At 28.4% G+C, this 27,338-nt stretch overlaps 1 protein-coding gene and 1 long non-coding RNA gene across 3 annotated transcripts; one reads left to right on the top strand and one right to left on the bottom strand.

Moving 5' to 3' along the window:
• Window positions 1-8,221: 8,221 nt before the first annotated feature.
• Window positions 8,222-13,110, top strand: LOC147908087 (uncharacterized). The gene is made up of 3 exons (XR_015546669.1): window positions 8,222-10,382; window positions 11,466-11,553; window positions 11,653-13,110. It is a non-coding gene; the product is annotated as an uncharacterized LOC147908087 (long non-coding RNA).
• LOC147908086 (uncharacterized) lies at window positions 11,716-25,188 on the bottom strand. 2 transcript variants are annotated; one of them, XM_087411218.1, is made up of 8 exons: window positions 23,741-25,188; window positions 23,073-23,344; window positions 17,665-17,826; window positions 16,930-17,185; window positions 16,682-16,750; window positions 14,046-14,132; window positions 13,227-13,268; window positions 11,716-11,803 (listed from the first exon to the last, which is right to left on the bottom strand). In XM_087411218.1, the coding sequence occupies exons 1-8, from the start codon at window positions 23,999-24,001 to the stop codon at window positions 11,780-11,782; spliced, it is 1,173 nt and encodes a 390-aa protein (XP_087267344.1). In that variant the 5' UTR covers window positions 24,002-25,188; the 3' UTR covers window positions 11,716-11,779. The 2 variants fall into 2 exon arrangements, with proteins under 2 accessions (XP_087267344.1, XP_087267343.1); XM_087411217.1 differs by lacking the exon at window positions 11,716-11,803 and having other exon boundaries at window positions 12,344-13,268.
• Between the last annotated feature and the right edge of the window lie 2,150 nt (window positions 25,189-27,338).

Here is a 27,338-nt window from a genome sequence, read left to right as displayed (position 1 = left end):
GCACAACTTGATCCTATGAGCCGTTTCCGCGCTACAAGGTCCAATAATCATGTAAAAAGGTCACTTAAAAGGTCACTTAAAAGGTCCAATAATCATGTAAAATGGACTTTCTCCGCTTCACGGAAAATGCCCTATATATATGATAATTAAAGAAGAAGAATAGAAATTTTTACTTATCTTACGAAGGTTAATTATTGCAAAATAGCAAATTATAAAAATATTATTATAAAAATTACTATATTATCTAATAGAAGACACTTTCTAATTTGCATTTATGTCTTAAAAGTTTTATTTTTTATTTTTCTTTAGGAAGTATTGTCCAAAAAACAAAGTGATGTGTCGGTATCAACGATCTTTTTCTAATAAGAACATCTGATAAAGATGTTAATTTGATATAATTTAATATTCACTAATTATTTATTACTGTGCAAAAAAATTCGTTTTTTACTAGTAATGATTTACATATTATGAATTGTATGGAAATGTTCATTATTCGCAAATGATGCGTGACACGGTAATAACGTGCGTCGAATAATCCAGCGTTAAACGTAAAATCAAATATTTGTCACGCGAAAATTTCATGCTCAGCGTCGTCCAATTACCAGAAGTTGCTGCTCCCATACAACGTAAATCAATCTAGTGATATTATGACATTGTAAAGTTCGAGCAATATTGTTCGAACATGAATCTAATTTATTTGTAATATACACGATGCATTCAAAAAATTTCAGGACTGAATTTTTTTTTGGACGTACTAATAGCGCCATTTAATTTCAATGTTGCAATGGTAGGACTAGTTAATATAAAAATTTCTAATAAAATTTCGTTAGTCTTCCATATTTTTGTGTCGCTATCGAGCAATTCATGTGCAATGCACATTTCAAATTTCTAAGATTTATTAGCTTGTCACGAATTTTTTGGCACAAAAAATGTGGAAGTCTCATGAAACAAAGAGCCGCAATAAAATTCTGTTTCAAATGTGAAAAAAGCTCATCAAAAATGTTCATAATGATACGAAATGCATGTGGAAAAGGCTATAAAGTATGAGCAACAAAATCGAAAGTGAAGACAATGTTCGTCGCTTTATTTAATTTGTAAGGATTCATCCACCACAAATTCGTGTGATGGTGCCGGAGAATCAAACTGTGACTCTCCTGCGAGATCATGGATTGTCTTATGAAAAAAATCCGCCAAGTGTCAGACCGGAAACACATACACAAGTCAGAAAAATGATTCTTTCTGCACGATAACGCTACACACGGTATAGTCGTCGATTATTGTGACAAAATTCTTAGTAAAAAATCGGTTGTACTAATCATCCATTCTACTCGGATCTGGCCTTATACTTCTTCTTTTTTCCAAAACTGAAAGCGGTCCTTAAAGAGATCTGTTTCGGGAATATAAGTTTATTAAGAATAACTTGATAAAGCTGTAAAAACCAGGAGTATTCCAGAAGTACTCCTATTTTGAGGAGGCCTTCCAAAGATTACATAAAAAATAACGTTGCCAAAAGTGTATAGAAAGAGAAGGAATGTATTTTGAAAATTAAAAAATAAAATTTTGTTTATCTGCAAAATTCAATTTTTCATAGTGTCAGTCCCGAAATTTTTTTGAATACATCATATATATCATTATAAGCTCTAATGTATGTATTATATGTATTGTAATAAACAATATTGGCAAACATTACGATGAAAAAAGACAGCAAGGATATTACAAATAGAGTGTTGAAACCTATGTAGCACAGAGTATTCTATAGTAATATTGTAGCAATATTGCAATATTACTAGAATGCTTTGTGCTATATAAGTCCTAATTTATTTTTTCGGCATAAAAGATAAAAATATTCTATATATATATATATATATATATATACATAAAATTGATTTTTTTTAAAGTTATTTCTAATTAAATTATTGATCGGTAAATTTATTAATAATTTATAATAATTGCTCATAATGATCAATTATTTTATTTTACTAATTTTATTAATGATTACATTTTTTAAATAAATTGCAATATGTACTTACTTGGAGAGAAAAAATTTGCTACAAATACTAATCTTATGCCATAATGATAAATTCCATTTGCAAATATAGAGATCGCAACTTACTTGCAAGTGTAACAAATATTTTTTTCTTTTTCATATTCGCTAGAAAGATTATTTGCAACAAATATATATTAAAATATTTATACAAAATGAAGGAAAATATTTTAATTAAGGTATTCATTTATTATCTTGTATAAATAAATCAATTTATAAGAAAAAAAAACTTTCAAAACTAAATCACACTCCTAATATTAAATTTTGTGATTTTAATAATTTTTTTATTGTATTTGTTACGAATAAATTGTTTTTACATTAAATTGTTACTTTGTAAATCTATTTCTTTTATATTGTGTATATACCTGTCTCTACTCTGTATTTATGATATATTTATTTACAAGGGAAGTTACCCAGATGTCCAATTAATTTAAAAAAGAATAACGGTTAGAAGTTATAGTATTCTATTTTCTATTAACTAAAATGGGTGCCATTCCTTCGGAATATTTTATATTCGTTAGAAAAATGAATTCAAAGTCCATTTCGAGCGACTTCGAAAATGAGTTTAAATGACATTTTTTCATAACTTCTTTTACTTTTTGTGGTTTTTTTACATACGTATGAGTAATATAAATACGTAAGTGGAATAGAAAAAATTTGAGTCTCAATTCTAATGGTGAGTGTTAACATTTTTTTATTTATCTCTCTCAAAGTTCGAATTACGTTTGGATGTGGTATACTTATAAAGTTGTAAATGTATGTGTGTATAAAAGTACACATTTTTCTTTTTATACATTACCATAATGCACACACACACACACACACACACACACACACACACACACACACACACACACACACACACACACACACACACACACGCATCACCACTACCATCACATAATTAAAGAATAAAATTTGATAATTATATATGTAACTCTCAAATACAAATTAAAATAACAAAAATATAATGAAAATAAGTATAATAAGTATAATAAGGAGGAAAATATAATTAGGAAAAAAATACATATACTTTATACGTACATACATTCATATACATATGTATACAACTTTATAAGTGCACCATATCCAAAATTCGAATTTCAAGAGGGAAAAAATGTTCAACATTCATTAGAATCGAGACCTAAGTTTTTCCTTCCTGTTTCACTTACTTATATTACTCATATGCATGCAGAAAAAGCCAAAAAATAAAAAAATTACGAAAAAAATGTCATGTTTAATTCATTTTCGGTGCCGCTTATAACGGACTTTGAATCCATTTTTCTAGCAGATATCAAAACGAGCAAATGGCATTCATTTTAGTTAATAAGAGATAGAATACTGTAACTTCTAATCGTTATTTCTTCAAAATTAATTGGGCAACTGGGTAACTTTTCTTGTTAATACCTAGCAAACGAGAATGGATTGAAATGAATTGAAATCGATTCAGATGTTCAGAAATATTGTTTCACGAATGTTAAAATGAATACTTTTCAATTCTGAATGCATTTTTATTCATTTATAGGAATTGCATGGAGGATATTTCTATGCTTTTCAATCCAAAAATAATATTAGCTTTTTCTGTGCTCTCAAACACAATTGTGAATACTGTTCAATTCAAAATTTCGAATAGGAAATGTAGTTTTTCAATCCAATTGCATCCAATTGAATCTAATTGAATCCAATTAAATCCAAAAAAAGTATTCGCTATTTATATATATATAGTATAAAATACGTATTCGAATAGAAAAAAATTTCAATCCATTTTAATCCATTCTTGTTTGCTGGGTATCTATAGTCTAACAGTTTTTAAAGTTATATTAAAAGTAAAAAAAAATGATAGCCTAAAAGCACGCATTTGAAAACTTGATTCAGCTCTTGAAAAATAGTGATGATATAGATGATAATAACGATGATAGCTTACATATTTTGTAACGTTTTGTATTAAAATTCTAAATCCGCTGAAAATTGCATTTATTGTCAAAGCTACTCTCTCCAGGCCTATACCGATTGCGCTGGGATCAGTCGAAAACTAATTTATAGAAACTCTACATGTAAAAAATACTTTTGATATTTGTAAAAATGTATATTCAATCAAAAATAAATGCTTTTTTATCTTGATAAATATTATTTTTATAATAAGCGACACTTTTTTTATAGTGCATATTTTTTAGAAGATACTTACCTAAGAATATGCATTTTTATCTTCTTATAAAATTTTCTGCAAAAATGAGTGTTTGTATTAAATTGATATTTGACAAATTTTTAGTTCAAATTATGAAGAATAGCTTATACAACATTATACTGTTCAAACTCGAATTCTTGTACAAGTTATACAGCATAAAAGAAAAAGTGCATATTCTTATCCTACATATGCAATCTTACCTTACATATGTATATAAAATTATATAATTATTTATATAATTGTATATATTTATCTGTAAAAAAAATAGATATTACAAAAATTTATCACAATTTTTAACGAAGCCTATACAGCATAAAGCATTCTAGTAATACTGCAATAATGTTGCAATGTCACTACAATATTACTAGAATGTGCTGTAGACTTTGACATGCCATTTGCGATACTCCTGTCTCTTTTTATAATGTTGGCTGATATTGTAACGCTTATTACATTGTGTTATGAAGTTTTTAGATTAATATCAAATTATATATACATTCTCTCGTATGTAACATTTAAAATACTTGTGCAGATTAATGTGTTGCTTATGAAGTAATTGCGCATGTTGAATTCGTTGTTATATGCAACGAAGATTATCGTATCAGTAATCGAACTAATATTTATTAATAAATTTGCCAAGATAATTTTTTGTATATGATAAAAGTCTCTTTTCATTTTACAAAATAATATTTGGTTTTTAACACTGTAAAGTTTACAAAATCAGCAAATTATTTTAATGATTGCATTCGACAGGAAAAATAGCTTTGCAACTGTTGTAAAATTTAATTTGATTGGTCTTGCTCTTAGTTCCTTATCGGATCTTCATGTATAAAGCTCAGTTTCACAACTCACGGTTAAGAGTTAACCATGAGTTTTGAAACTGGATTTAAAAGAAAAAGTGCATATTCTTGTTTAAACCAATAAGCATAGCATAAGACTGCTGTGCCAATGAACATCTTATACAAATCAATATGGCGACTTTTTGTCGGATGATTATTGGTTTAGCGATCTTGTGCTATGCTTATACAATTTATTGTGCATGGTAACTTTTACAACCGTTGTAAAGCTGCTTTTTCTGGACGTAGTCAATATTACATTAAAATGATGAAAACAGGAAAATAAAAGAATTATAAATACATATATTTATTTTTAATGTGTAAATACTAGAATTGATTGTGTGTGATTGTATAAAAAAATATATGTACATTGTTTATTTTTTAATTATTAGGTGTTGGAATTAATTCGTAGCGTTTTACAAGTGATGGGAAGTACTTTCATTAATGTATTTTTTAATGCTCATGTGAAATAAATAACATTCTTTCATTAAAAACGCTACGAATTAATTCCAACACCTAATAGTTTCATCAAAAAATTTTTAATTGTTGAGAGTAGCTATTATTTTTGACATATGCAGTATCCCTGTTGCAATATGTGTGTTACAATGTTCCTTTTTAATCAATTTTTTGCACAAGAATTCTAGCTATAGACTTCATCATCTAATAACATTTTGAAATGTCAAATTCTCTATCTCCGTAATTTATTAGTACATGAAATAAAATCGAACGTTTCTTCTGAAATCATGCATTGATTACATCTTTTAACATAGAATTTTTAATATATATATGAATATTTTTAACTGTTCTCAACGTCTATAAAAAAATTACAAATAATTTACATTATATTGCAATCGATATATTTTTTATAATTGATTATTTTATTAATATCTAACTATTAAGTGATAGGCGATCAAGTGTTCTTAATAGTTTTTTAATTCATTTTCCAATTTTTCGTGTCGCGAAAATAGTTTATCAATAACGTGCACCGCGCGTAGTTTGTAGTTTATATTAGCTGTTGTTCGCACGCATATTTCGAATACGTAAATACCGTCAACTATAAATCGTGCGTTGCGTGCAGATGAAGAAAATATTTATGCGATCTATTAAAACAAATACAAACCGATATTCATCGAGCACTGCCGTGGCGCCATAGCGCGAATAGCGAGCAAATAAATTCTCATACTGTCGAAAAACAAAACGTACCCGGTCTTCGAAGCGCAATCGATTGTGTTGCATGCGCGTTTATACATATATATAGCTACGTGGACTTTTGCCTATTTTTAATTTGGTTTATGTAATAATTATGTCAATCCTTTTTGCATCATATATTCGATCTGATTTAATTCGCGTAATTTTAGTGGATTAATTCGCTTTACATGTCATCGATGCTCATTCTCTCGATTACTACACAATGCTTCTACTGCATTAGAGATTAAGTAATCATCCTAATCACAATATCAAGATCAAAGATTTGTCCGCAGTATATAATATAATAGTATAGAATAAAAAATTGAACTAAATAAAAAAAAATAGAATACTATATTCATGGTATATTCTTATATATACGTTGTTTATCTTTTTACTGTAGGATGTAAGTATTGGGTCATCTAAAAAGTATCCGCGGTTTTTTGTCACTTGATAGTGTTGATGGTCAACACATCTAGTGACAAAAAACCGCGGATACTTTTTAGATGACCCAATATATAGGATAAAAGCTGGTAATATAAAAGGACTACTAATATAGAATAGGGATTTATTTTTTATAAAAAAAGCACTGCATTCTAGTGGCAATTACAAGTTATTATACATTTGTTATTACAAATTGTCACAACAAACAGCGAACTCGATGAGGCAAAAAGTTTTTCCAGTATAAGTATTTATTTATTTTTATTGCTTCTGAAAATGTTACAGCAGTGTCCTATTCATAGACATAGTATATATTATCTAGACTAAGCTTGAGGAGTGGAGGAAGAAATTCATATAGAAAAAGAATAAAAGAATACACATCCTTTCTCATTCTCTTATTCTCTTTGCGCGCGAATGAGAGAGAACTGTGAGATTGGGTCCTTTTCTACGTTTTTATTACTATCCTTTTCAAATAACTGCAGACGTTTGGTCTCTAGGTACTGTGACTATATTTTCCACAATTTCGGAAATAAAGTCTCAGGAAAATAATATGACTAATTAGTTATTTAAGTTTATCGTGTTCATATATAACGCGCTATAATCTGATTGGTCATATTACTTTTCGAAATTTCATTTCCTGAAATTCCGACTATCATGTGGCAACATCCTATTTATAAAAATATCGATAATACAATAGTAATAGCTTCAATTCAATTTCTAGTATTAACATTCTGTCTCACTCAAACGCAGACTACGTTTACACGGTCACCCTTAATCGGGTTTAATAACATCCGTAGTTAGAAACCAATCACAGTCATCATCCTATTCTTCAGAGGAATAGCTATGGTCAATTTCATAATTACAGATATTATTAAACCTTAAGGGTGTCGTGCAAACGTGGTCACATACGTCTTATCTAATACACTGCAGCGCCATCTCTTGTAAAATCCTTTACTTATTACACGTAATACTATTCATTTTTACCGATCTGTACCTTTATTTACGTTTATAAAAAATAAAACATATTATTGTAAAGGCTAGGACGCTCGTAGAGAATACAGAGAAATCCGGATTCGACTTCCAGCCGAGGTAATATTTTTCGTAATTTTATTAACAGTTTTTCAACATGTTAACATCTTTATAATATGATGCCTGATTAAGCCATTATTATATATATATATATATATAAAATTAAATCTTGAATTACTATTAAATTATCTACATTAAAAGAACCAGTTTCGACCATTATAGAGGCCTTTAATTTCTAGTATTGATTGTGTTCTCACATATGCGGTCTAAAATAAAGTTTTTTAATATTATTTTATAAATTAAAATTTTTTTTCTAGACTTTTAATCATAGATTCAATTGCATAATATTATTATCTGTATGTCGTCTCTATAGCGGGATTATTTCATTTTGTACCTATAAGCTGTAGAATTTTTGTTCTAAGCAAATATTGTCGTCAGATAAATAATAATTGTACGTACCAAAAATAAGTATTTTTAATTTTTTTTAATTTTTGATAAAAAGCTATGTTCATAATAGCTATTTTTGTGCATATACTTTAATCATGTAGAGTAAGGCCACCTACAAGAGTAAAAATTCGTATTGAGCTTTACGACAAAACTATTAGATCGTAAGAGTTGTATTTCACACAGAATTTGCCTTTTTAGTTTGCCAATCTGCGTATAAAAAATCGTTATGATCGTTTCGACGATAAAAAAGATATTTTAAATTTTGTGATTTTGATCTTTCTTTCTATATTTTTCTTTCTATATTATGGATAAATTGATCGATTTCTACATCAAATTGTCGTTTTGCATGTGAATCTGTACTATTTATATTGTGTGCATGCATGTCTCTGCTTCATATTTAGTGATATATACTTGTGATAATTTTTATTTAGTTAAAAGTAAAAAGTGACACAATTACTCAAGAGTTCGCACTTGAGAACAGCTCAAAAGTTCGCATAAGAGCAGCACTGGCATACCGATCGTCGATAATATATAATATTTTGTAACGGTCTCTATTCAAGTTCTAAATCCGGTGAAAATTGGATGCAATATCAGAGCTGCTGGCTCTTATCAATTGCGCCAGAATCGACCGTTGATCGAAAATTTACTTGTGTGAACTCTGTAAGTAAAAAATACACTCAGGTATTTATAAACATGTTTTTTTTAATAAAAAAATAAATGCTATTTTTATTTTAATTAACATTACTTTTCTAATAAGCCACATTTTTTAATAGTGCAAACTCTTGTGCGAACTAATGCGAACTCTTGAAAAGGCACTCACGAGTTCGCATTTTTCCCTTCTTAGTAAAATCACCGACAAGATAAATACTATTAAAGACCTTCGGCCCTGGGCAAATTTTCGTGACTATCAATGGGGCCCGAGAGACCCGGGGATAATTGAAGAACGATGACGTTTTATTGACAATTAATAAAAATTTATGATTAACATAAATATTTCGATGATTATTAAATTCGCGATTTTTTATTATATAAAAGCTGTATAAATAAGTATGCATACTTTTAATTACATATCATATATACATATCGTATCATACAATATATACATTAATATCTTATATATATATTGCCGAAAAATTACAATTTTTCCTCTGCAGTTATCATTTCTATTGATAATCAAACTCGGATGATATCATTAAAATCAGTTTTAAAGAAAAATCGAGTATTATTAAGTTTTAAACATATGTACATGTCTACAAAATAAATAAATCATGAAATTAGTACCATATTACTAATTTATTCCCACACAGCAATGGAAATCTATGGAATATACTGGAATCATCGCGGACATACGAAATATATCTCAATATCATTACGATATCATCAGTCTATTATAATAACTAAATCATGGATACACTTTCCGTATAGGATATATTCAGAAAATATCTTACTCCGAAAAAAGTAAATGTGTACAATACATCTTAGAGATATTCTAAAGACATCTGAAACAAATAGGATATCTTCCAGTCATTTCTAAGATATCTCTTAGAACTTATGGAATAGTAATTATTATATATATAAAGGCATAATTAAGAAAATTATTTTTCAGGTCGTTCATAATTAAGGTTTTATACTATTTATCTTAAATTTTTTTCTTCAGCGTATAGATTGTCTTACTCCGTAAACACAATAGCCCTAATACAATATGAATAAAGAACAATAGTTCCGATCGAAATACATTCTGATTTTTTTTCCATGATAGATGGCCTATTCGCGAGTGATTGAACGTGATTGATTGAATTCATAAGTAAAAACCAATCATGTTTATTTGCTCGACGAGCAGGCTTATTTTCTCGGTCATTTTCACGTTCATAACCGTCTTTCCGGATGCTAATTCAGGCACGGTTTACGACATCGCGATCAACGCCGTCAGTCGGCGGTCTACTGCGATCAGTAGTTACACATCTAAGTATGAGTCGCATGTATATGTGTCACATTGATGGCTCATGCTTAAATATATGGCTACTGATACGCGCTAGGTCGCCGACTAATGACGTTGATCTCGATGTCACAAACAGTCTCTGAATTGGCATCAGCCATCCTTGCTTTCCGCCATTTGCGCACTGCATCCACGGACTGAATGTGATTTGTTATATCTATGCATTAATTGCATTTATTATCAACTTCGGAAATCTCTATATCTCGTCATAAGTATACGTAGGTGAATAAAATATAAGAGTCAGTCTAATTTGCTTGTATGTTTAATCTAAAGCCACGTATACATCCAGCGAATATCGAATGCGAATGTTCGGACATTTGTGTTTGTGTCTATGAGCAATTTATTATTTTTCTTGATTGTATCGAATATTATTATTCGATTAGATTTGATGTTCGTTGCACATAGCAATTAAACATATGCGGCTTTTATATGTAACAACTCAGACAACACATTTCAATCCATTCTCGTTTGCTGGGTCTTGCATTTATAATAGAAATAACTTATGGAAAATAGGGAAGAAAAGGTAATACAGCATTCTATAGTACCATCTATGATAACATAACTTTTTATTTTATGATAAAAGATGTCACTGTCGGTAATAAAGGACTGAGCGAAATATACTTTATCTCGTTGACGATCGAATATTTAATTATATGCTTCGTCATTTTCTACAATAATATTATAATAGAAATATATTATAATTCATTTATTGATTAACTGTAAAGAGTATAATATAATATATAGCTATCTTACAAGCTTCTCTGAATCATGTCATTATAGCTATAATAATCCATAATAAGTGTTGCCTACCAGTGTGTAATCAAAATATACTTAAAAAATATAAATATTGAAAAATATACAAAGAAATTAAAAAATAGATATAAAATAGTATAAAAATTATAAAATAAGAAAAAGAGTAAAAAAATACAAAAAATAAATTAAAAAACCAAACAAAAAAGAAAAATCAAAAAGGAGTTACAAACTTTCTATGTCCATGTTAGCTCTGGGTAATGATAAAGAAAAGTTCTGTGCATGAGTCTATATGGTTTATTTATGTTGTTGATATTACGTTTAAGGCTTCAGATTTCATAAATCTATGCTCAGAATTGGAATCATCAATATCAAAGATCATCAAATATATTGTATTATTTTTAAGAAAATTAATTTTTTTATTTGATCGTACGTTTCCTGCCAGAAAAAAGCAATTTTTGTGATTCTGCCCAATATAGAAATTTGGATTGCCCAGAAGTTATTTTACATTACGAATATTATAATAAATAAACATATTAATGCTTTCTTGTTCAGTGAATGCTCAGTGAGTAGTCGTCGCTTTTGGATCCCAAAGACGGATAAAAAAAAAAGACATCGTGAGCCATAGCACATATCACTTCAGGTTCGTTTCAAGATACGCATGAAGCACATGATATTTTTCTTTGTTGTTCATCAAATAATAAAGAAGATAAAATTTGCCTTTGTTTTATTTCACTTACAGGATATTACACGCATGACATAAATCAATACAGCATGTTCGCTCGACCTGCGTCGATTAGCACAATAATCGAACTGCTGCAGTGCGTTGAAATTAACATTAATCAGAATTCTAATAATGTTACGTATGTTTAAATATAACTTATTATTCCCAACTGAAAAGTATTAAACAAATCCTTATAATATAATATAATATAATCCTTATAATATAATCAATAATGTCAAACTATCTAGTTGTAAAATCTTGAATTTGTTATAAATTTTGTTTGGTTTAATCAAAATGCATTTAATTATATGAAGCCTGTATACGAGATCTGCAAGGTTCCAAAAGTATCCAAATATTAAAATTCTCCATATATTTTGTTCTTGGGCATCTCTCTCTGTTGTGGAAAACAGTCTTTCATATTTAGAGGATCCTCAAGTAAAATCAAAAAGATTTTCGAATTGTCAACTTCAACTAAAAAATTCTTTTGATTTTGCATGTACACTCGTGGAATGAATTTTATACACACGCAACTCATTGAGCTCGGTCATTGTGAAATGCGACGCTCGAACTTTCGATGCTCAACTGTTGCCGACTGAACTTTTAGGTCGTGCCGCTTGGTGAAGGTACTCCACGAGATTCCCCCTAAATATTGAATGCTTGTTTTCTACAATATAGAGAGAATGCCCAAGAACAAAGATGTGGGATAATGTTTTGGTTTGTCTGGAGTTCGATTACACGAGGCGTGTGGTGTTGAGAATAAAGAGAGGCATTTATTACACACAACAAGAATTAACTGTTAGATTAACAAAGATTTTCGCATACGTGGTAACGACACGCTCGCTTACTCGTTCTCGACTGTCGCGCTTCCATTCTCTTCGCTCTTCCTTTGCCGGGCTCCGAACTCATCCGAGCATTCCCGAATATGATTTCGCACACGCATCGCAATCTCCCTAAACCTAATCGCGTTCAAGTGATACTACACGAAAAATAAGCTTAAATTTCACAAAAGTAAATGAACAAATATACGCTCTCTTCTTTATTTCAACTTATCCTACAGATATATTCAGAAGTTGGATACTTTTGGGACCTTACAGACCTCATATATGTATATGAGGAGCAGACTTCCAAAATTTGTTTGCGTTTTGTCCAAAATTTGTAATTTTCAAAAAACAAGAAAAAAAAACTCCGCTTACAAAAAAATTACACACTTTGCAGAAAATAACAATGCCACAATTAATAGAACGTAAAATATTAAATAAAATTGCTAAACAATTACTAAAAATGTTAAATAAATGCATTTTGTTTGTCTTTAGTTAAAGAACATAATGCACTTTAAAATGTATGTTTTTGTAAATTTATGTTTTTTCAGCATATAAATTAACAATAAAAAAAATGCTTCCTGAACATCTCAGAGTAGCTTATAATATGAGTCTTTCAATATTGAACACTACGCCATCTTTAACTAAAAAAATGAAATTTTGAACAAAATGCATTTTGGAATTCTGCTCTTCACATCTGGTTAATATCAAACCATAATTAAATGATTTTTCTCATACATTACTCTATAAATAAATAGGCGGTCTATTATATACCTTAATTAAAGTCACCATGATAGATAAAATTGCATTGTACGACTGAAAAAAAATGATTTTCATTATATTTAATGATAATAGTTGATAGATAAAGTTGTTTTGAATTGAGAACAATTAATATAAAAGCTTTTGAGAAATTGTAAGCAGTGAAAAATATACAAATGCAGTTAATTAAGAAATGATTTCAATATTACGTTGTCATTTAGATATTTAATGTAATTTGCAAAATTGAAGTATTTGTTCTATTATATATACAGTGAGTGCAAAAAGTATTCGTACAGAAAAAATATTTTTTTAAAAAACTTTATTTTTAAAAATAAATATTATTTAGCAAAAAATGAGTCATCGAATTGATATCGAATCGATACGATGATTTCAACACCAATTTGATGTCGATTCGACGATTTAATTGACGATCATTTTTTGCTGAATAATTAGTAATTTATTCATAAAGTATAAAATAGATTGTATGTTTTTTAAAATTATATATAATATATCAAAAAAATGTGTATTTATAGAATATATAATTATAGAAAATATATCATCTCAAAAATAAACGAAAATTAAAAATTGAATTGTTCAGATGTCCAAAAAGTATTCGTACAGTCGAGATTTAGCTTCTAAAATCAGAATACATGCGAAGCTCGTTTGTTTATGTTAGAACAAAATATATTCATTGTATAAAATTGCTATTTAATGTTAATTTTCTACAAATAAGACTTTTTTGTAAAAAATTTCCTTGTATGAATACTTTTTGCACTCATTCTATGTATACATTCTATTACATACGCTTATACTTTTAATCAATATAGAATGTACCTGACAAACGAAATTATATCCAAAATGGAGAAGTCCCATGCCAAATTTCACTTCTTTTTGTTTTATTTGCAATATAAATTGTAAAATCTAATTGAAATAAATAATTTATTAAATGTTAAATATATTGTATCATTTATGATAGTTTGGACGGTCACATAAATTCTATCAAATGTATGTAAAAAGTTAAGATTATTATAAAGTGTCAATTATGCTATATTGTTATATATATATCACAGAAACAATTCCCAACCTTTAAGTTAAATAACATTTTATAATTTTTAATTTCAACGTGTATTAAAATCAATCCATTTTTTAGTTTCAAAGTAAACTGTGTTTGTATTATTGCATACACGTAGTAAATAGTAAACTAAGTTTGAATCAAAAATAAAATATCTAAATTATTTAATTCAATTATTTCTGTTTAAATTAATGGCATATTAAGAGAAATCAGTGGAAATAATTAAAATTAACTCAAATTGGACTCAATCTATGGAAATAATTAAAATTAATAATTAAAATTGAACATAATTCAACATTATATTATTATTATAAATTTGACAGTATATTATTTTATATATTTTATGATATTTGTGCATGTATATTAACAATAATGGCAAAAGTTATATAAATTATTTTCAATTTTATATCCCAAAATGCATAGTATTTATTTCGCGAAACATTCCTTTACGGAAGTGGACTATTAGTGAAACTATTTAATTAATCAGTTACAATTTTTTTTTCGCGTAATATTGAGAAAATCTATTATTAGATTATTGGGAAAACTATTCAGATAATTATTGAAAAAATTAATTAATTCAGTTTTATTGCTAAAATAAATGTTAGTGTTTAGCATCATATTCCAAAATACACGACAAAATTATGATAAAAAAAAAGATTCTTCTGAATTCGGGATCTTTTTCACGATGCACTCAAGTTGTCACCCATTCAAAGCTGTATCTCATCTAGTATTGCTTGATTTCTGCGATCGTATGGAAACTGTTTCTTCGATAATCCTGAATATTTATAGATGTATAATAGTATAACTGCGACATATCTGGTCAATAGATATTGTCAAAAAGCTGACGTATAGTTAAAACATACGTGAGTATATATAATAGTTTCATAAACAAATCTAAAAAATTTTAATTTAATTTGTCCAACGAATAGTTTGACAAGAACAATTATTACAAATACTTTGATACTATGTGTAAAAGACGTTTAAAAGATGTCATACAGGATGTCTAAAAGATGTTTTATAAGACTTCTAAAAGATGTGTAATAAGATAGATTAAAAGACAGATTTAAAAACGTCTTAAAGATGTCTTTTAATACAATTTTTCGGATATCCTACATAATTTTATAACGTCTTTTAGTCATCTTAAAGACAATTAATGTTTACTAGGTGGAATCAATAATCAGTCCGTTAAAAATTATTGAGGAGTCATCATTGTGAACAATTCGATTATTAGATAATAAATAATTACGATAAATGTACAGTATAACAGACCACCTTCTAAAAAGTTATTAACAAAAAAAAGTTTGAAAAATAACATTGTTTCTGCTATACATGCAATATTAAATATCATTCTACATAGGTTTTGATTTTTAACATGAAGCGACTTTTACCCTCCTCTCTCTCCCCTACTTCAGGGGTGCATGACTCTCACCTCCGACTCTCACTCCATGTATTTGTATAGGTATTATATAGGTATTTGTTTAGATACATTTTAAAGGTATTTTACCATTTTACCCACTAAATGTTAGTATGTAATATGCACAAGTATCCTAAAATGCATAAGAGTATAATACAATTGCTGTTTTACAATATCCTAATTTTTACATAATCATTCAATAAAATTTATACAGATGTTCGAAATTCCTTGAATTACTACTAAAGTTAAATATTGTAAAGTTAAAAGTCTATTAGGTGTATAATTGAGTTCCTGTCATTAATTATCTATAAACTTTCTTTAATATAAAAGAAACAATACAATGGTTTTAATCAAAATGTTTGCTATTTACATTTATTATATTTTACTTTTAGGCATCATACGAATAATAAAAACTGTGGCAAAAGAATGTCTTATCTTTTTTATATGATGAAGTCATCGACTCATTTCTTGATATCTGCTTTATTTTGTGTGTTTTCGAGACGCTGCATCAACTGAAATAAGTGATAATCAGACTGCGCAATGTCTGGAGAATATATTGAGTGGGAAAAAATTTCCCATTAAAGATAGAGCGCTTGTTTGACTTTATGATCTTGAATGGGAAATCTTTCCCCAATCAATGTAGATATCGTCTCTCCAGATATCGCACCGTCTTATTACTTATTTCGATCGATGCAGTATCTTCAAAACGTACTTTCAAAATGAAGCTATTGTTAAAAAATGGGTCGACGATTTCATTGCGTCAAGAGACGAGACATTGTTTCATCACGGCATTCCTACGCTGTTTGAAAGATGAGAAAAGGTGGAAGGTACAAACAGAAAATATTTTGTATTGATTAAAATAATTATATTGTCCCTTTTACGTTAATAAAAGAATTTTGATATTTAATGGCGATTATACATCCATATATAATATACAAAATATAATATATAAATAATAAATAAAATTTTATTATAATTATTTACCTGTTCATGTAAGTCCTCATCGAAATTATAATTGGATAATTTGTGAAGAATTGTTTCTGTTTCATTTATCTGAAATTGTTTTTATACAATATAAAAAATTATAGTAAAGTTGAAAATTTTATACCCAATAAATAAGATTACACAGCGCTGTTCTAATGAAAATTTTGACATGTGTAATTTCATTGTTGGAAAATAGTTGCTTGCGCTTATTATTCTAAACAACTATTAATGTTTTTATTCTACTATACCTTGTAATAAACAGTTTGACATATGTAGTTTAAAATAAGAAAAAGGATATTAAACAGAATAAAATTAAAACAATTATACAAAGTGTTGATAATAATTTGAAGTGTCCATATCATTGCATTCATATGTGACTTCCGATACACATGGGTTAATATTGTTATAGTTTGCACAAAGTACCATAACATTTGTAGCGACATTTGTACGTTAAATACTTTGTTTATTTTCTGTGATATGAAGCATAGCTGTAGGTGGACGTGCCTATAATTGAATTGTAATTATTATAATTAATCAAACTATAGAGAGAGAGAGAGAGAGAGAGAGAGAGAGAGAGAGAGGGAGAGGGAGAGGGAGAGGGAGAGGGAGAGGGAGAGAGATGAGAGAGGAGAGAGAGAGAGAGAGAGAGAGAGAGAGAGAGAGAGAGAGAGGGAGAGAGAGAGAGAGAGAGAGAGAGAGAGAGAGAGAGAGAGAGAGAGAGAGAGAGAGAGAGAGAGTCCGACGAGGAATGAGACAAGAGAAATTGAATTTCATTCTGATATAATAAAGTTCAATAATAAGGTATAAAATATGTATTTAATAATACAAATAATATATCTGACTTAATCTCCCCGCCGAACTCTCTTGCGATCTAATCTTATTCTGCATTACCAGTAAAGCGTGCCCCTGTCTATAGGCAGATAGGCAACTGATGTGTAAGTTATGAAAGTACCCTGTATATAATAATTCTTTTAAAAAATTACATTATAATCCATATATATTGCTTGTGATCCTTAGCTTCTGTTACCGACTGATGTACAAAGATGAATCTGTTTTGTCTTCTGTTTTCTGTATTACTTTTGGACAGATCAGACCAGAGTACATGTAGATCATCATTGACTCGATGAAATAGAAAGCTTGTGTATCTGAATTAAATAAAAAAGGTTATTTAAGGTATCTGAGCCGAATAAGGCCCAGGCACGAAATAAAGTCCACTTTTAAATTTATTATTTTAAAACTCGCTTTACTTATATGCTTAAAAGCATATAACACGCTTTACAGTATATGCTTAAAAGATGTATCACAGGAAATAGATAAAAAAGAATTAAAGAATTGGAATCGGTAACAACACGTGTTTTGTTTAATACAACAAAAACTTTTGTGTATGAGGCTAGTATGCATTTTTATAACAATCCACAAAATTTATCAATATACAATGTTTCATAATTTATTACAATTTCTTATAATATTAAACTTCCTAGCTATAGAAAATAACTAATAAATTAATTTTTGAAATAAGTATAAACATTTTTTTTATACAATGTACGTGTTAAATAAGGCCCACATATGTAATTATTATTATAGTTATTATTATTTGTTTGTTATGTGTGAAGTTTACGCCAGAAAATAACGATTTTCAATGTTGCTATCTTTTAAAAAGCCGAAATTGCATTCAAATTACTAGAAATTTCCAAACATTAATTATTATATCAACAAAATTAAAGATAATTGTAATATTTAAGAATAGAGTAAGTCTTAAGGAATTTTCTTTCTATGATTAATAATAATCATCTTAAAACAGATTTATACATATAGATAGAACAGAAAGAAAATGTTTATTTTCTTTGTCATTTTTAATTTATTTTTTATTTGGGCCTTATTATATTCATATGCATGTAATAAGGCCCAATGTTAGAATTTAATAAAACTTTTTTTCGTTCATTTACACATATTCTATATAAACAATATATTTTATTTTTGGGGAGTGAATGAAATGAAGATTTGATTTTCACTTAGTTTATTTCAATATCCCCATAAATAGAATTTAAAAAAAAAAATAAAATAAATTAGGTGGACCTCATTCGGCTAAAGTACCTTATATAAATACGAGAAGCGTTACTTGGCTGTCAAAGTTAGATGATGAACTACATATCCGCATTCTTATTTAAATGAATTCACTTCAGAAATATGATTGCGCGCCGTTTTTGCCGGACTTTCATCGCAATCTATCTAAAATATTAATAATCCTCCTAAATTTAATCTTAAAAAACTGTCATAAACTTATTACGAAAAATAATAGTTACTTTCTATCTACATCAATTCTCAGATAATTCTCACTTGTAATGTCATAATATAACTCTGTTGAATGTGCGTTCCTTTTACTGATAAATAAGATTCAACTGAGAATTTTTACTCACAATCTGCGTAAGATCGAGATTGTGTGCTATAGTGAGTCTCGTAAACTCACTTTAAAAGAGAAGTTATCGATGAATCGGTGTTAGCATGTGATAACTTTTTATCACGAAGTAATAAGAAGGAGACCAAATTCAAGATCTGAAAATGGGTTCAAAACACGATTTCGGAAAATCCAGGCAGACTAAGGAAACTCCACTTACGTTAATAAAAATGGATTGATTTTACATTTTGAGTTAAGATTCTCGACACTTGCAGCACTTGTGAATTTGGCAGTCCTGCGCATAATGAGTGCGAGGAAAGTGTCATAAACATAACTTAACTTAGTAAAAGCGATTTTGTCTGCTATTAATCTTCAAGAAAGAAGATCTTTATCAGGAAGAAAGATTTATCGCAGACAAAATCGCCTTTCTGAGGACTTAGACTGAATGTAATCTCCTTAGTCTTTCTCCCTGCCCATGGAAAATCGAGACGATGTGATTTTAGTGCCATTGCGCCTTTAGTACCTTGCGGGAAAAGTTAGAAGTATTGACTGTCACGTGGTCACAAGTCACATATATGTAGGAAAGATCGGAGTCAGGGGTTGAATATAGGAGTAAGTAGAATAATCGAGATTACATTAAAAACAAAACACGCGAGACATGCGTAAACGTATCTGAGCACGCGGCAATGACTGCCGCTAAGTTTGCTGTAACGTCTTGTTGCGAACGCATCTATGATAAAAGTTATGCCACAGTTTTAAAAAATCGCATACACCTAAGTAAATATTTTTATTCTTAAAGTTTTTGTTTTACTATCGTATATGATTGTCTGAACTATTTGATTTTATACTTAGATAGTAAATGTAATTAACACTCTAATCTTACTTAATAAAATCCAACAGATTTTTTTTTGTTTATGTATCTCTGTTATCGTATATTGTTAATGTTTTTAAAAAATGAACGGACAGGAATAGTAGACTAACCACAGCATAGAACTATATGACTCATTTAGTGAGTCGATAACGACGACTCTTATAATACTTATTCAAAATTTTATTCCTTTAAAGAGATTTTCCTCAGTGGTAAATGTTATAAGTTTAGTTCCCTTATGTCCAAAACTAGGCTTATTCGACGTGTTTTTACACAAAATGAATAAATTTTGCAAAAAGAAGTATTGTTTGCCCTGCGAAGCGAATGTTTGTGTTTAAAATATATTTTTATAAAAGTTTTATTAATATGTAGCCAAAGATGTAAAACACATTAATCTTTATTTTAATAATCTTATTGTTAGTCGAATTACCCTGATCCCGGGGCTTGAGTTGAAGACGGAATGCATTAGAAAAATGCATTTTTTTTCATATTAGTTATCAGTTTCCCCTTATTATTAAAATATTATTAGGTAGTCAAATGTATATAGTAACTGGTATAGAATTCATTTTTTCGATAAGTCTCGTAATTTTGTCTGTAAAAATTCGAAACTGAAAAATGAATCTATTAGCCCCGGTCTTCCCTATATACCACAGAATATTTCGCACGCATACGATATACAAACTGTTGGAAAATACTCTTATAGTTCACAGTTTTCTCCGACAGACGCACTCGGATCAATTCGTCTATAGCGCTTTTCTGAAACCGTGTTTCGAGTCCATCTTTTTCGTGACTAGTCGTTTGAGTTTGATCTCCTTCTTATTACTTCGTACTTTTTATCAAAGTAAGCAAGTAATCCGAGTATGAAATATTCAGCTACTTCAAACTCAGTTTATGTAAATGGAAAGCAACTATTACTTCGGGTGGGAGAACCTGGATCTCTAACATTCTCTCTCAGAACGTCAGTAACGGCGCACAATCATGTTTCTGAAATAAATTTATTTAAGTAAGAATAAGTATATGTATTCAACATATTTAATTTTGACCGTCAAGTAGCGCTTCTCGTATTTAGGTGATGTATTCATATAAAACTTAATTCCAATCTTATTACTGAAAAAGATTTAGTCATATATGACTTTCATTAAAATTAATGGATATATGCCCATGGAAAATTGAGATGTATATTGTAAATGCATATTTTAATTGTTTTAATAAGTTAAAGTCTGAATTAGAATTTGTTTACTTTTTCTATTTTAATATATTTTATATATTTGTTCTATATATATATTATATATTGGGTATGGGAATAAGTTTCCGCCCTTTTTAAATGAAAAAGATGTGTTTATTTAAACAAATCTATATAAGTGAGTTTATTCAAAGTATGCTTCTTCGGAAGCGACAACTTTCTCCCACCTTCCCGGTAATAAATGGATTCCTCGAATGAAAAAAATCTGGTTCTTTTGAAGCGATCCATTCATCAAGCCATTTTTTGATACCTTCATAAGAATTGAATCGTTCTCCAGAAAGGGCCGACTGCATGGATCGGAACAAATGGAAATCTGAAGGGGCAATGTCCGGTGAACAGCGGGTGGGGCAGAATTTCCCACTTTACTCCTTCCAAGTATTTCTTGACCGGTTTTGCAACGTGTGGCTTAGCGTTGTCATGTAACAGAATCAGCTTGTTGTGCCTATTGTCCCGGTCGTTTTTCTTTCAAAGTTTGGTTTAAACGTATCATTTGTAGCCGATAACGATCGCCAGTAATGGTTTCGGACGGTTTGAGCAGCTCATAATATATAATACCTCTTTGATCTCACCAAATGCACAACATAATCTTCGAAGCATGGATATTTCGTTTTGGCGTTGATGGACCTGGTTCACCTGGCATCACCCATGCCTTTAAGCGTTTAGGATTATTAGTAGTAGATCCATTTTTCATCGCCAGTTACGATACGATGTAGAAAACCCTTCCTTTGTTGTCATTGACGAAGCATCTCGCAGATGACCAAACGTCTTTCCATGTCTCTCTCTTTCAATTTGGCACTCAATTTCCTTCTTTTTGCATCATTCCCATTGCGTGTAGACGTTTTCCAACAGTGGATCTATCAACATTTAACTCTTTTGCCAACCTATCGAGCGATAAACACGAATCTTCTTCGAGTAATGCTTGCAATTCTGCATCTTCAAATTTTTTCGGTGCACCTTCGCGTTCTTTGTCACGCACGTCAAAATCACCACTGTTGAATCGCCGAAACCATTCTTTACAACTAGTTTTCGATGGAGCATGCTCACCGTAAATGTTTACGAGCAAACGATGCGTTTCTGCAGCATTTTTCTTTAAAATAAAATAATGGAGTAAAACTTCCCGCAAATGTTGCTTTTTTGGAATAAATTCCGACATCTTCAACGCAAAAAAAGTTACTCTTTGTTAGGCTTCGAACGAATGCCATCTATTGGGCTCAAAAGTTTGGACACACACCTTTCAAAAACATGTCTTGCCGTTCTATCAAACACACGAGCAATGCTACTAACGACATCTTTCTGTAATGGACGGAAACTTATTCCCATACCCAATATATATATATATATATATATATATATATATATATATATATAATAGAATAAAATTTTTTTATTTTTTCATTTAGGTTAGATCATGATGTATTCTTTACAATTTCAATGCTAATATTGATAAAATGTTATTTAAAAGTTATTTAAAAGTTTACACATATCGTAAAGTATTTAAATATAATTTTCAAAGATCTTTAAGCGTGTTTCAGACTGTAAACGTTTCGACACACACTGTCAATAAAAAATAGAAAGATAGAAAGCCAATGTGAGGCAGCACAATTACGTAGAAATTCTAAAAAATTATATGAAAAATTTTCACCACAGTATATTGAAGATAATTCAACAATAAGAATCGAAATGTCTGTAATTTATTTTATTTCTGAATAGTATTCTTACACACCAACAACCTGTGCTAGCTCACATTGGCTTTCTATCTTTCTACGATTTATTCTTTAGAGCCTTCAATCAAGATTGAGATGTAATAAAAAATAGTTTACAAAATAAATGTTTAGATATATATATGTTTATATATATATATATATATATATATATATATACTAACCCAATAATAGTTCCACAAATCAAAGTATTTAAGATAATTACGTATGCAGGGTAATAGTTCACAAATATTGTATAAATTTGATTGAAATTTATGTCAATGTTATAAAGAAAAAACATATAAAAAGTTATTGATAACTCAGAAAAAATGTATACAATCCATCCGATTATTATTCGAATTATCCAGTTACGCAATCGTTGATATTTCTTTGGCATACCAAGTGCTTCCAATGTGTCGTCTACTATGGAAAGTTCATGTAAACACATTTTCATTTCCTTTAAAAAATCATTTTAGTCGATTATGCGACATATAAAAAGAAATTATTATTATAATTTTATATTTAAATAAAAAATTGTTAATGTGTCTAAGAAATATTGTAGATAAAAAGTTATTAAAAAATTTGATTAATATTTAAAACATAAGATTTAAAAAGTTATATTAAAAATTAATTTAGAAAAGTAATATAAATACAAATATTAATTTTACCAAACATATCTCGTCTATAATAAATAATAAACTATAATAAATATAAACATAAATTTGTATTTGTCTATAATTATGAGATCAAGACTCCTTTAATGCTCTCAACAAAAAATGATTATTCAAAGTTAAGAAATTTTAAAAAATCAAGTAGTTTTAGGGATTGAGAAAGTACATTTTAAAACTCTTACCTTGAAGCGAAACAAGCTAACAAGTATCAACGTAATCGTGCTGATCAATGTTATGATATTTATCCAAACATATAGTCTATGCAAATGAGGGATATAAATTGGATAGTAAACGGAATATGTAAACAAGCTCCATATGGCCAAGGTATATAAGTAAGAGAGATATGGCCTAAAATATCCAAGAGGATATTCGAACAAGCCCAAATTGCAGAACAAGCCAATGATCAGTAACGGTGTTAATGCTGTCTGTAGCGTTTTTATCATAATTTCCGTGTCGTTGGCTAGTGAACTAGTCGGTCAAATTGAACTAATTGTTGCCGCACGAGACACAAACGTGTTTTAATACTTTTTATAAGAATTTTAGAAATATGACTGTAAGGTCAGTGTAAGGTGCTATATTGGAAGATAAAGGATGTACATATCAACTAACAAGTATTAAGTGACAGAATAAACACATAGATAATCTAGATTAGATTGCTTTCTTTTTGTAGAATTTTTATTTATACCTACGTATTATTACAGAACATAAACAACTATGACATAACTATCCTTACAATATTATATCTTTATACTAGGTTTCAAGGTCTTTAATGCTTTTTATTTATAACACTTTTAACAACGTATCGACTTGAGTTCAATCTGATAACTTTGATAGTATTTTATATATTTAGTATGTAGAAGTTAATATGCACAACATAATGTAATTTTGTAAATTAACGATATGTAAAATTCATGTAATAATAATATAATTTATTAAACAATAAGTCAATTTAGACTCTAATAAATAAATCAATAAGTAATAATAATAGAAGTCTTTCAGAGCCAACACAATTTAAGTTATAAATGTGTGTATAAATATAATTTATTAAATTCGGTCAACAAAATATATATGCGTTTCAATCTTGTTTTGCATCCGCTTCAAAATAATAACAATATCATATCATACATTTAATGCATTCGCAAATAAACGATGTAATTTATTAATGTAAACGTAAAATGCTTAATCTTTATTGCATTCTTAATATATTTTAATGTAGGGTAATTCCGGTATATACGCCATATGTAATAAAAATTTAATTTATTAAGTATTATTTACTATATTTAAGATAAATGAACTATATTAAAAACTATATTAAAAATTTTGTACTGTCTACTACTATGAAAAAAATATTAGAAATTCGAAACACTTATTTTTCGTATTAAAAAAAGAACTTTTTCGAAATCTTTGCATTTTGTTCCCGGTAAAAAATGTTTCATGTATGAATATGTATAAATATGTATAAACATATATATATAAACAGGCATAAATATTCATAAAATTATATATGAAACAATTATATATGAAATATGTCCATGTTTATACATTCTTCTTTCTTTAGTAAAATTATTTTTTAGTGTAATAGAAATAATATGTAATAGTAATATGAAAATATCAAGAATAATTAAAAAGGTAATTTTCGCATTGTCTATTTGTTTTAGAAAAAATCAAGTTTGAAAAAATGTAAAATTATTTATGTATTATTATATATAAAACTATGCATAATTATGTATTAGCAATTTTTTTTACTTTTTTCTCTTGTTTTTTTCTAAAGCAAACAATGCGAAAATTATTCCTTTAATTATTTTTTATGTTTTCACATTACTATTATAATTTCTATTACACTGAAAACTAATTTTACAGAAGAAAGAAGGACATGTACACATTTCATAAATAATTATAGATGTTTATGAATATTTATGCGTGTTTATATATGTTTATACATATTTATACATATTCATGCATTAAAAATTTTTTACTGAGCTGTATATTCCATAGAAGATAATACAGTTACTCATGGGAAAGGAGTGGGATGTATAGCTCATAAAAAATTTACAAATGCTTAATAAAACCTATACATAAATAAAATCTAAAATGACACAATAACTTATAAAATGTATTTACCAAGTTTTAGAATGATAAATATATGTATATGAAGTATAGTAGATATAATAATAACTATAAGCACTATTATTTAATATTAAATAATATTTCAAGCATATTCTTAGAATATTAAACGTAACAATAATATTAAATGTATTTTAAGAACATTTTACTAACATTTTTTATAATATTAAACAATATATCTGAAATATTAATGGATGGTTATATATATGTCTACTTTTGATAATATTATATGATGGTTAAAAATAATTTTAAATAATACCATTATAAAAAATTAAAAAGTGATATTATTTAATATTATAATGATACCATATAAGTACTTAAAAAATATTTTTTAATATTATAACAATATTCCCATATGCGTGTGTATGCGTCTTGTCTGTGAATTTGATTCTTTTCATAGTAAGTTTGTGAGCAGAAATAAAGTTCCAATATCTGTACAAAAAAAGTTAATTCTGATAATAAATATACGCGATAATGTAGTAAATACGATTATCAAAAAAACAATAAATTAAATAATAATAAAAATATAAAATTTTTAAAGTATCTCTAAACAAGTAAACGTACAAGTACTTCGATAATATTTTCATCCTTTCTGTACTTATAACTTGATTTTTAAATGTCTTGTCATTTATTTTAATTGTTTAATATTTTTTACATTAAGATTTTTCATGAGAATTTTTTTACTTAAGATTTTATTCTCAATATCTAAAACTGATCCTTCAATTGCTCAGAAAAATTATTCTGTTTCTTGCTCAATAGACCCTCGAAATTTTTTTCCCGATTAGCAATATCTACTAAACGTTGAATAACAAATGCTTTAAATTTTTTGTCTCCTGCAAGAAAAAGCAAATATTATTTTCTTAATTTATAAATACTGCGACCGCATGTGCAACACGTTATGCGTTTGCAATTAATATTCTATAGTTTTTGCAAATAATAATAATTTGATACTCAAAATAGACAATGCATCAATTATTGATTTCATTTTAAAGACTCTCAATCTCATTGATAATTGGGTATGAGAGACCGTGTCACTTTTTCGCGAAATCTATAAAATTTTTACTCAAAATATAGAGATCTCTATAGAATTACAAACGCTGATGGCACGGATAACTGACTGTTCAGCTACGGCAATGGTAGAGAGGGCGATTCGTGGCCGAGAACAGAGGATATTTTGGAGAATGAACAGCAATAAAATATGCAGAATATATATTCGTAACAATAAAATGATAATGAATATATTCTCTCACTCGTTTACATTATTCCGTACACGTTTACATTATTCCGTACGACTGACAAATTAACGATGCATTATACAAAGCGTTAATAGGGCGTTATCATCCCTTCAAACTACGTTCTCGACATGCGATATTAAATAAAAGAATTTTCTTTCGACAGTACGGGCTCCAAACTTTAAAGTAATTCTATGAACATATTGATATTGTAGTTAAAAAATTTAATTGTAATGTGTGCGATGATTACAGTGGTAGTCAACCGTACTTAATACGTAACAAATCCAACCTCGAGCTTGATCGTGAGAATAATAAGAATTGTTACGATGAAAAATTTATGAAATTCTAGAACATTATCGAGAATATTATTTCGAGAAATCTAATATAAACTCGAAATCTAACATATCACGTTAAGACGCGATAC

Source organism: Acromyrmex echinatior, chromosome 11, assembly GCF_024713525.1.
Source record: "Acromyrmex echinatior isolate Ae372 chromosome 11, ASM2471352v2, whole genome shotgun sequence".
Classification (NCBI taxonomy): domain Eukaryota; kingdom Metazoa; phylum Arthropoda; class Insecta; order Hymenoptera; family Formicidae; genus Acromyrmex; species Acromyrmex echinatior.
Note: the sequence above shows the minus strand (reverse complement) of the source record. Positions and strands in the feature narration are given on the sequence as shown.